We start from the raw sequence: 11,905 nt of genomic DNA on the forward strand, positions 1-11,905 counted from the left end.
GTGGGGCGGCTCCGGGGCTGGGGATGGCGGCGGCTGTGGTGTCGGCGGCTCCGGGACGAGCGAGAGGAGCCCGAGGAGCGCCGTGAGATGGGCGGGTGAGTGTCGCCTGGAGTGGGGACCGCCGGCCGCCCTCACTGAGGCCAAGCAGGCCTGGGCTCGGAGCTCCGGAGGAAGTGGCCCCCTGGAGCCCGTTGCTTCTCTGGACCGGGGCCCGACAACTGCGGACCGAGGGAGCGAAGGAGGCCGCGCCTAGACCCCCTTGCGCTTCTCTCCGGTCGGGCCGAGAAGGGAGCCTCAGGCCCTGGCGTCCCCGCCACTGTGTCTCCGCGGGCCGGGGTATCCGAGTCCTCCGGGCGGGAAGAGGCCCCCAAACAAGGAAGCATCCCCTGCGGGGCCTCGCCCCTGCCCCTCTGCTTGAAGGGTCAACCCCCACCCTCTACACGCAGAATTCACAATTTCCGCCCCTACCCTTGTTGGAGCAAGGATTTCGGATCATGGGAAGCCGTAGTCTCTAGTCTCTTCCAAGCTCCTCTCTTTCTGGCGGGCGCAGCTCTCGCCCTCAGCCAATTCGGGTCTCGGGCTGGGTTCAGCCTCTTGATTCCTGGCTCTGCTGGCAGCGTTGGCAGCTGTCTGGAATGGTCCCTCTTCCCCGTTAGTTCGGTTGGAGTCACAGTGCGTCTTCCCCTTGAGAAATCCTCAGTGTGCCCCTTCAGAGGCCGAGGTTTCAGATTCCGAAATGTGTTTTGTGTTGTGGGAACCTGGTGCACAGGCTTGGCTCTTTGTTGTCATTCCTGCAGACCTCTTGCCACTTTAAGTCCTTTTATTAGCCTGTGTTTGGCTAACCCCTCAGTGACCTAGAGGCAGGTGTTCTTTAATGTTTTAGATGCAGAGAGCAAGGATCATTCTGGGATTGATGACGTGACCCCAATTTCTGTTGGGAGTGAAGGAGAAAGCTAAGTGCTTTTCAGGTACTGGAATTCAGGCGGAGAAGGGATGCAAGACTTGTACCCAGTGTGTAATTTGTTTATGGAACTAGGAATTTGTCTTTCCATCTTGTTTTCCCATCTCGTCATCTTTTTTTGTGCATCCGCACTTTGCCAATCTTCAGAGATAAATGTTGCCTTCAGTTTGATTTGAGGCTTGCAGTGTTCTGTAGGACTTGATCAGCACAGTGGGTAGTTTCTCAGAGTACTGATCAGTACTGCTTTCTCTGTTATCAGAGATTAAGGCTCCATTCTTCAGTGCTTGATGTTTCTGGCATGTGTAGATTCACGTATTGATGGTTTAGCGTGAGTTTTCTTCCATTGTTAGCTACCAAAGCTACCAGAGTTCCATTATTAGCTACTGTTGGGAGGACAAAAGCAATGTTTTCAGTTTCTGTCACACCTGATTCAGTACTTGGTACAAAGTTGTCACTCAGAAAATTTGACACATACACACACACACACACACACGAGCCCATTTTATTACTCTGAAAATCTGTTAAGAAGGCTTCCCCCTGAGTGACTCCCCCTTGACCTCTTTTTCTGCCCCAGAAACATAAATAATTGTTCTTTTTCCTCTAGTGCCACTTTTCTCATTTAAATAACCTCCACATCTTTGTTTTCATCAGCCCTGAATAAAAGCGAAATCTGTGAAGTTGATTTTTCCTGTTTCCCATTGTTCACATGGGAACAATGTTGAGTCTTCCACTTTTATTTGTGCATTTACCTGAAATTGGAATCGGAAGTAAATTTAACCTTTGGGAAATAGGTACACTTAGAGAATGAAAAATATGATATAAAGGAAAACAGTGAAGTTTGATACATGGAAAATTTTTTCCAGGGATGTCTTCCTACAAATTAGAGCTTAAGAGATGAATTTTTCTCTATTCAACTGCCTGAGCACTCTGGATATATGTGCTGTTATCTCTGGAGAAGAGGACGAGGCAGAGACTTGTGGGCTTTAATGTCTTTCTTCATGACCCTGGAAAGGATCAGAGGCTAGGATCCTGCTTATTTTATTCCTATTTCTGTCTTTTAGGCTTCCAAGCCAGGGGGGAGGACACTGCTTCTTATTACAGCTGCTCAGAAGCACCACTGGAAGCTCAGGTAATACAGGTGCTTTGGATACCTTGTTGCAGAAAAACATCTGGGATTCAACAGTGGAAAAATAGAACAGTGTATAGAAATCTCTTTTCAGATTTGAAGAACTGGAGCTTGGTTGGAAGAAACAGGTGACAAAGTTTATATGCATTGGCGTGTTCACACCAAAAAGATACTTTATAACAGTGGACAAAAGTGTGTATGAAAGGTGACAAGAGAAAGGGGAGAGAGAACTTTCTTATGAATCATATAGACCCTAAGATAGAAATAAACAGGCATGTTTGGAGGAATGGAACCAGAATTTTAGGATGTGGTTTCTTAGAGGAGACCTACAATGGAAAAGGAAGCATTGGCAAAAGAAAACACAAAGGATAAAAGAAAGAGAATGAATGAAGAAGGCAAATTGAAGGTGGTCGGTGAGAAGAAAAGAAGTCTTGCCAGACTAGGGAACAAGAAGTCTACGTGAGGTCAGAAGAGTTTTCTTGTTCTTTGGGGAGGAAGAGAAACAAATAAATTGTAGAACACACAGTACAATCACTCTCCCCATAGGGCCCGAGTTTGAATGTAGTATATCATGGGACAAAGAAGATACTAATTTCCATAACATGTTTAGGAAGCAAGGTTTAAAAGAACAAGACGCAAGCAGACCTCAGGACTTACTGACCCCTGGGTCCTTGAGGTAATGGTGATATGAGGCAAAGGAGGATGAGTTTAGCCAGGCCTGGGGTGGGGGGAGTGGGGATAGATGAGATCATAACTCAAATTAGGCTGGGGAAGGGAAGTGAGGATGAGGTCATATTTCAGGAAAGAAGATAGCACAGTAGTCTGGTAGCAAAAGGAGAAACTTAGGAAAAAGAGCAAGTAGCAAAGACTGTGTGTTCAAATCCCCCTTAGGGGAGAAGACTGAAAAGTCAAGGTCCCCATCAGAGACATGACTAATCACAAAGCTGTTGGTCTCTCTGGGTTTGTAGAGCCCACAGGTTATTTATGCATCATTGAATGCTTGTTTTTGTAGCTCTTTGTGGTTTCCCTGTTTCTTTCATGTCCTAGGCTGGATGAGCGAGGAGGGTAGCATCCTTGCCTGCCCCTCTCTCATACCTCTTTTTTTTCCAGTGGTCTCCTTTGTTACATCTTCCTCCATGGGCACAGTTCCTGCTATTTCCTTTGACTTGGTTCATCCCTAGGTTACTTTTGTTTGCCTCTGATTTGTTCCCAAGCAGATGTGGGCACCCCAGCCAGCAGCAGAGAGGGTTGCAGGGGAGCCACAAAGAAGCCCCTTCTGATGCCCCAAGGAGCAGGCCGACCCTTTCCAGGCTCCAGGAACACCACAAAGCAATATGAAACCTGTTCATGAGAGGAGTCAGGAATGCCTTCCACCAAAGAAACGAGACCTCCCCGTGACCAGCGAGGATATGGGGAGAACTACCAGCTGCTCAACTAACCACACACCCTCAAGTGATGCTTCTGAATGGTCCCGAGGGGTTGGGGTGGCCGGGCAGAGCCAGGCAGGAGCCAGAGTCAGCCTGGGGGGTGATGGAGCTGAGGCCATCACTGGTCTGACAGTGGACCAGTATGGCATGCTGTATAAGGTGGCTGTGCCACCTGCCACCTTCTCCCCAACTGGCCTCCCATCCGTGGTGAACATGAGCCCCTTGCCCCCCACATTTAATGTAGCGTCTTCACTGATTCAGCATCCAGGAATCCACTATCCCCCAATCCACTATGCTCAGCTCCCGTCCACCTCTCTGCAGTTTATTGGGTCTCCTTATAGCCTTCCCTATGCTGTGCCACCTAATTTCCTACCAAGTCCCCTCCTTTCTCCTTCTGCCAACCTCGCCACCTCTCACCTTCCACACTTTGTGCCATATGCCTCACTCCTGGCAGAAGGAGCCACTCCTCCCCCGCAGGCTTCATCTCCGGCCCATTCATTCAACAAAGTCCCCTCTGCCACCTCCCCACCTGGGCAGTTGCCACATCACTCAAGTACTCAGCCACTGGACCTCGCTGCAGGCCGAATGCCCATTTATTATCAAATGTCCAGGCTACCTGCTGGGTACACCTTGCATGAAACCCCTCCAGCAGGTGCCAGCCCAGTTCTTAGCCCTCAGGAGGGCCAGTCTACTCTGGAAGCAGCCCCTGCCAACGGACAGAGACAGCGAGAGCGAAATTTAGTAAGACGGGAAAGTGAAGCTCTGGACTCCCCCAACAGCAAGGGTGAAGGCCAGGGATTGGTGCCAGTGGTAGATTGTGTGGTGGATGGACAGTTGTTTTCAGGTTCTCAGACTACACGGGTGGAGGTGGCAGTGCCAGCACACCGAGGGACCCCAGACACCGACCTCGAGGTCCAGCGAGTGGTTGGCACTTTAGCTTCTCAGGACTATCGTGTGGTGGCAGCTCAGAGGAAGGATGAGCCCAGCCCCCTCAACCTGTCCCATCATACGCCTGACCATCAGGGTGAGGGGCGAGGGTCAGCCAGGAACCCAGCAGAGATGGCCGAGAAAAATCAGGCCCGAGGATTCTACCCTCAATCCCATCAGGAACCGGTGAAACATAGACCTTTACCCAAAGCAATGGTTGTAGCCAATGGCAACTTGGTGCCCACTGGAACTGACCCAGGCCTGCTGCCCATGGGCTCGGAGATCCTGGTGGCATCAAGTTTGGACATGCAGGCCAGAACCACCTTCCCAGACAAGGAGCCAACGCCACCCCCTATTACCTCCTCCCACTTGCCCTCCCATTTCATGAAAGGCGCCATCATCCAGCTGGCTACGGGAGAGCTGAAGCGAGTGGAGGACCTCCAAACCCAAGATTTTGTGCGCAGTGCCGAAGTGAGTGGGGGGCTGAAGATTGACTCTAGCACAGTCGTGGACATTCAAGAAAGCCAGTGGCCTGGATTTGTCATGCTGCATTTCGTGGTTGGTGAGCAGCAGAGCAAAGTGAGCATTGAGGTGCCCCCCGAGCACCCTTTTTTTGTATATGGCCAGGGTTGGTCCTCCTGCAGCCCTGGGCGGACTGCACAGCTCTTTTCTCTACCCTGCCATCGGCTACAGGTGGGAGATGTCTGCATCTCTATCAGTTTACAGAGCTTGAACAGTAACTCAGTTTCTCAGGCCAGCTGTGCTCCCCCAGGCCAGCTGGGTCCCCCCCGAGAAAGGCCTGAGAGGACGGTCTTGGGACCCAGAGAGCAATGTGACAGTGAGGGGAAGAGCCAGCCGTCTGGCGAGGGCTCCCGAATGGTAGAGCCCTCGCAGCCAGAGCCTGGTGCTCAGGCCTGCTGGCCAGCCCCGAGCTTCCAAAGATACAGCATGCAAGGGGAGGAGGCACGGGCTGCGCTGCTCCGTCCCTCTTTCATTCCACAGGAGGTAAAGCTATCCATCGAAGGGCGTTCCAATGCAGGAAAATGAACTTCTCTCCCAGAACAGGACTGGGGCTTTACCCCAAAGCTGGGCCTCACCGTGAGCAGGCAGAGGATTTGCACATGCCGAGCAGGGGATGGCTCTCTTGGCAGTGAGATTGGGGGCAAAGAGGAGGCATGAAGGCAGCCTCCCAAGACAGGGTCTGTTGCTCATTACCCCATGGCATCCTTTCAGGACAGCCCTAGAGGGTGCTGTGATGGGGAACAGCAGGCCTGGGCCAAGGAAGGAAGGGGGTGCACATGGAATAAGAAACATTCCAAATATCAGGGCCTCCCTGTTCTTTCCTCTCCATCCCTAGCTCCTGCAAGGGGAAAGTCAGGCTTTGGAAGCAGGTGGCAGAGGGAGGGAGCAAAGAAAGAGCCAAAAATGATGATCCACAGCTTATAGTAGCAGTTCAACTGTCTGAAGTTTTTTTCCTTTCTTTTTTGTGGTGAGAGGGCAGGAGGCCCCATGGTTGGAAATAAGAGGGTTCCCACCCAGAACTCTTCTTTTGAGAGCTGTGCACTTTAAAGGGTAATTTTGTTCCAGATGTCTATGGCTGGGTTTGTGGGGGAGGAGCACTCATCTATAGGACTCTGCTTGATCCTCTGCTTCAGCCATTTCCCATCTCTGTCCACCATTCCTGGCACAAGGCTTCTAGCACCAGGAGAGAGAGAAGCCCCTCCAGGGTTCATAGTGAAGTACTGCCTTGGTGAGGACCCAGTTGGGGGACTTTGGGAGAACGACCTGATGGCCAGGCTGACTGGGCTCTAGGCAGGGCTTCTGGAAAGGTAGCTGACCTAACAAAGCTCCTATTCAGCATGCCAGAGCTGCTTCAAAATTGTACTGAATCTCTAGTTGGTAATGGTGACTTTTGAAAGAACCAGTGGACCCTTTTCCCCAGGCCCCTACACCCCTCCTCTGTCTGTCTATGTTGTGCCTAAGTGCCTGCACTACTCCCTTCCTTCTGCTGCCCTAACCTCTTTGCATGGTGTCTTGACCTGGGCCTAATGTGTAGCTACACTGCCTTTCCCCTTGTGCAAAATTGGTTTTGTCTGCTCTGACCAAGACCTCTAGTTTTGGGTGTGTGGGGGTCTCTCTGGTTTCCCCTTCAGTTATATTCTCTATTTTTAAAAACTCAGAATCATGGCCCCTCCTCTTCTGTAGCTGAACAGCTTGGTGGAGAAACAAGAAGGGAGCTATGCCCTGGCTCAGGGCAGATACACCTGGCTAGGCAATGCCCATCCTGGCATTTTTACACAGCCTCTTCCGTCTTATTCCACTTCCGCTCCCAGCATTCAGGCTTCTCCAAGCCGTCTCCTCCCACAGCCAGCTCTAAGGTTCTGGGATAGTCTTGATAACATTTCAGCACCTGAAGTTTCCTAGATTTCATTTGGTGGTGGAGTATTCCTCTGCAAAGAGTATTTTCAATCTTAGTTGCATTTGTCCCTCTCTGTGTCTTAAGCCTACTTTTTCTTCACAACTTTTAGCATCAGCTTGAACTGTGGGATTCTATTGGGTATTGAGAATTAGGCTCCCCCACTAGCTTCCATGTCGGTGGGTGGGTTTTTTGTTTGTTTTTCAAGGGTCTTTAGACTCTTGAAGCAACTCAGGGTATTGTCTACTCCGTTCTCTGGTGAGGCTTCTCCGAGGGTATGATCCTGGCATTTCCTTTAGAGGTCGACTGCCTGAGGCCTGTCCTGTCCTCAGGAGTCCCAAACCTCTGGGTTCTGATCTCTGCCCTGTCAAAGACTTTAGGCAGGTCTTGTGACCTCTCGCTCTTTCACTTCCTCCCCAGCTGCCAAATGGGGATAAATAATCTTACCTACCTCCTGGGGGGAGGGGGAGTTCTGAGAATGGAGTCATTCTTAGTGTTCAGGTGCTAAAGGTTGTTCTCCCGGGGGAACAAAGTGACTGAGACTGGCTTGTTTGCTACAAGCCCTACACTCTGCTGTTTCATTCCTTGAGAACAGTTACCTAGCCAGTCAGCTTTTGGAGGCCCATCCAAAGGAAACTGCTGACCTGACCACGAGTACTTAAGTCTCCGGTTCATCTCGGAACCAAACACCAACCCTATCTGGTGAACACTCAACCTTGTACGCATTTGGGATCATGTCCTTTCCCTTCTCTGTCCCCCATTCTCTCTGATGCTGCTTTCTCTGGCCTGTTTCCTACAGTGGGGCCCTGTGGGGCTGAGTCTTGAGGAAACCTCTCAGATGACAGCCCCAGGAGAAGGCCTCATCTCTTGCTGTTCCATGAGCAGCTCATTCCTAGGGATTATTATTTGCACGGGTTTCTCAGAAACATCCTTCCTCATAGGAAGCCTTATCAACTGAATATAGTGACATGCACACATTAGACACTCAAGAAATGTCCACCAAGGACACCAACTAAGCTTCCTTCTTATGGAAGCAAATCTATGTCTAACCAGGTACAGGCCAAGTAGTTTAAATCAAGTAACCCTCCACTTCCCAGCCTGGTAACTTCCACTTAATCCTGGAAAGAGAAAATCTTGTGAACTTTGGCAAGTTGGGCCCTGGTTTTTTTCTGCTGTTCCTTCCTCTTCTGTCTCTTGCTGGTGAAGCAATACTAGCAGCTCCCCTAGTACCATGCCATGCATATGTAATATAGTAATACTTGACTTTGCTGCACTGCGGAGGTGTCTTTCTTAAAGGATGGTCCCCCAGGAAAAGAAGCTCTGTGCTCTAAATCTTGGTCAGAGCTGTGGCATTCCCCTTACCTTTTCCCTCTTGTTCAGTCTTTTCTTCCAGGCATGAGAAATAAGAGTAACTTATGGTCTGTCCGTTGTTCCTTATAGGAATTTCATAAGTTCACAAGAGACTTAAGAGCGGTTTTGAGAGAGTAAGCATTTTTGTGGGAAGGTGTCAGCTTTAGGGGGAACAGGCAATTGAAGAAGGCCAGAGCCAGTCCCTTGTCATTGGTTGGACTTTCCCAGAGCTTAGGGATAGAAAGGAGAAATGCTGACTCTGGCCCTAAACAGAAATGCCTATACCTATTTGGGAGTAGGGAAACCAGGTAAAGGACAGGTAATACATCCAAGTCTTGGATCATCATTCCCATCAGGATTAGTGTACACAGGGGAGGGAGGTAACATGGGGAACAGAATTGGGGAGTTCAGAGCTGAGCACTTGTACCCAAGGGGAGGGGCCCCAACAGATCTGGACAGACCTTCCACACTCTTGGTCCCAGTTGGTCGTAACACCAAGGGCTTTGGTCTGTGCTGCTTTGCCACTGCTGCTGTCTGCTCACTGTCCTGCCTGCTGCCTGTTATATCTGCCTGTCCTTCCATGTCTTTGGCCATGTAGATGAAGTCCAGGCATCCTGTCCCTTCTTACATGTGCAAGTGTTACTTTATAGTAAAGTCATGTTGAATAGGGATAGTATGAAATGCTGCTGGTGGGCTGTTGAATCCAAAGGGATATGGCTTCAGTGCTTGTTGGGAGCCCTTTGGCTCCAAATATCTGACTGTCTTGAGGGAGAAACAAGCAGGTCCTATTAGTGGGGTTTTCTGTGTATTAACTTCTTTCCTTTGTGGTATCTTGTATCCTGTTTTAAAAAATAAATGATGGGGAACCAGATTAGGGCCTGTGTCAGTGTCCCAGGGAGATTCATCTGGCTCCAGTTATATGGATTCTGGGGTTGGAAGAGGGCTTGAAGTTTGACTAAAATAGCCCCTTAAGTGGGGTTGCATTTTATTTTTAACAGTGGGCATCATAGGAAATGCACAGGATGGTGGTATGATTTAAACCTGCAACAAGTAGGCATGTTAAAGACTTGAGTGATCACACTGGAGATGAAGGGTAGACATGGGTTGACTGGGAAATGGCCTGGGTCCATGGGAGTACAGATAACCTGATTAATTGAATTGGCCGTGGAAGATAGGTCACATTCTTAAAAGCAAAGTAAATAGGGCAGAGGCCAAGTTTTAGGGAGACTTCTTGGTCTCCTAGGGCTAAGTTTACTAAACCACACTGAAGCTACAATACTTTCCAGATGGGAGAAAGTATACACTACAGTTGAAGAGCTGAACCGTGCTAGGTTGGGTGTTGACCAGGAATCTATTAGCGCTTTGCTAGGAAGCCTTCACCTTCCAACTTCCCTTGGGGTAGGGAAGGCCTCCCACATTATGCAATAATAAAATAAGCTTCTGGGTCTTTGTAGCTGTCAGTTATTCTTTCAACTCTAGGATCCATCTTTGGGCCATAAGCCTGGTCTGGCCTAGGATGACACTGGCCCTTGAGATGCTAGAGTTGACTGCACTCTCTCCTTACCTGCAGACTATGCACAGTGCCTGGGGCGGAAGGAGGAGAGGTGGTGCGGTTTGCCCTGCTGAGCCTCCCCAGCAGGAACAGTAGTAATAAATGCACTTTTCACACTAAGGTTTCTTTATTAGTTCTCCTGTTAAGCCTAGATCCTCCCCCAGTAGATTGCAAACTCCAAGTCTGTGTGATCCCAAAGCCATTCTACTGCAAATGCCCAGCAGTGAAGATGGCCTCAAATTGGGTTCCTGTCTGCAGTGTGTGTGGCAGCAGCCCATGTGCCTTTACCTATTGTCAAACTTGCAAGCATTTATTTCTGTCTTTGACTGTCATGGGGACTGAGGTTCTTCATCTTCAGAGAGAGCGAGAGAGAGAGAGCTGATGACACAGTGGTTTTACACCCACTCCCTGGACAGGGAGTTTGCACGTAGTTGTGAGCTGTGAGTGGTTAGTGCATTGCTGGTATTGCTCAAGACGGGGTTCATCCCTCGTTTGCTTGATACTCACATTTGAGAGAATCTTGTGTTGGGGAAGAGACTGACTGTACTCGTGGCAAACTTGAAGTATTAAAAATAAGGCTGTCCCCTACAACCTTCCTAGTCACACACAGGATCCCTGTAGCCAAAACAGTATATGTTCCAGCTGCAGAGAGCAGACTGCTCTCAGCTTGCACAGCACCTTAGGGGAGGGAAGAATATATGGATAGGGAATGGGGTGGAGAAAGGAGGATGGGAACGTTGTCATCCAGGTGGCTTTAGGGTCCTGAGGAGTAGAGAAGGATGGCACTGGGGAGGTCTGGATGGATCTGATTTGTGTAGGAGTTCCCTGTAGATAAATTACTGATCCCCCAACTACTATCCCCAGTATGTAATGGCTGAATTAATATGTAATCAACTGCATTGTATCTAAAGCCTTAGAACTAGTCAGGTGCTCCCCCCACCCAATACCATTTCTTACCCTCTAATCCTACCTGATCTTTAACAAAGCATTAATAATTCTAAGGATAATCTCTATTTTGTTGTGCTTTTTTGTAACTGTTTTAAATAAATCAATTTGTACTGTATATTTGTACTTTTGTGAGATCCTTTTTGCTGTTTTACCATTTTAAGTCTCTGTACTTGGCTACACACAGATTGTATTTTTATTGTTAATGCTCTTCTTATGGATACCTGCATTTAACTTGTGGACTATGTAAACACAATATATATCAATATCTATATATCTATATATCTATCTATATAAACTACTAGCTTTTCCTTTTGGTGTTTGCGCCTTCTTCCTATCCCAGCCTTAGATGGTGGCCATTGGGTGGGGGGGATAGAAGCCCTTTGTGGGAGAGCTTGTAATAGAGAGCAAATGGTGCCTATCTTCTTGTGGTGGGCTCGGGGCAGATTGTGCAAGCTAGTCCTGTAGCAGGTATGCACATTCTGTTGGCATGTTATTTCAGAGACCCAGAAGTCTACCAGTAGACTTAGATACTAGCACAATCAATCACAAGAACCTGTAGACATCCTCACTGTTGGCCCTTTCTCCAGTTCTTTTCTTTCCTCAGGAATACTGTCAGAAATTACTAGAATAAGTCAGCTTCAATCATTGTTACTACTTCTTAGAAAGCTTGCCACCAGTAAGAGGTGAAACACTCAGATATATGATACTGACTCAGATACATTTAGTGAGCACTTACTATGTGCCACAAACTATCCTAAGTGCGTTATAAACAATCATTTGTTGCTAGTACTATTATTTCCATTTTGTGGGTGAGACAGAGGTTAGTAACTTGCCCAAAGTTACACAGCTATTAAATGGCAGTGCAGAATTTTAAATCCAGGTGTATAACTCCCGAGGTTGTATTAACTCATAGTTGGTTTTAAAAATTAGAGATAATCCATGTAAAGTTCTCAGAATAAACTTTGACACATAGTGAGTGTGCACCCAGTTTGAAGTATCCTAAGTAGGACTTCAGTATGGAGCTCTGTGAGAGAAAGGCATTTGGCTCAATTAAATACTTTCTTTTAAATGTCCAGTACTTTGTAATAAGCTTATTAAATTTATTTTTCAGAACAGAAATATTTCAGCCTGCCTGGTAGGAATTAACCCTAGTTTGGTCGAGGGTCAGTTAACACTATTAAATAGCCTTGAACCTATG

General features: G+C 48.3%; 1 protein-coding gene across 3 annotated transcripts in view; it reads left to right on the plus strand.

Annotated features, from left to right (window-relative positions):
• Window positions 1-2: 2 nt before the first annotated feature.
• The window catches only part of ATXN1L (ataxin 1 like), a 29,080-nt gene continuing 17,177 nt past the window's right edge, over window positions 3-11,905 (plus strand). The window contains exons 1-3 of one of the 3 annotated variants that reach the window (XM_004431803.3): window positions 3-95; window positions 2,023-2,090; window positions 3,305-11,015. In XM_004431803.3, coding sequence (XP_004431860.1) covers window positions 3,422-5,488 — 2,067 coding nt within the window. In that variant the 5' untranslated portion in view covers window positions 3-95; window positions 2,023-2,090; window positions 3,305-3,421 and the 3' untranslated portion in view covers window positions 5,489-11,015. The other 2 variants (XR_015549143.1, XM_087419997.1) reach the window with 2 other exon arrangements.

The sequence above is a fragment of the Ceratotherium simum genome, chromosome 30 (assembly GCF_057802395.1).
Source record: "Ceratotherium simum simum isolate JZ-2026a chromosome 30, ASM5780239v1, whole genome shotgun sequence".
Taxonomy (NCBI): domain Eukaryota; kingdom Metazoa; phylum Chordata; class Mammalia; order Perissodactyla; family Rhinocerotidae; genus Ceratotherium; species Ceratotherium simum.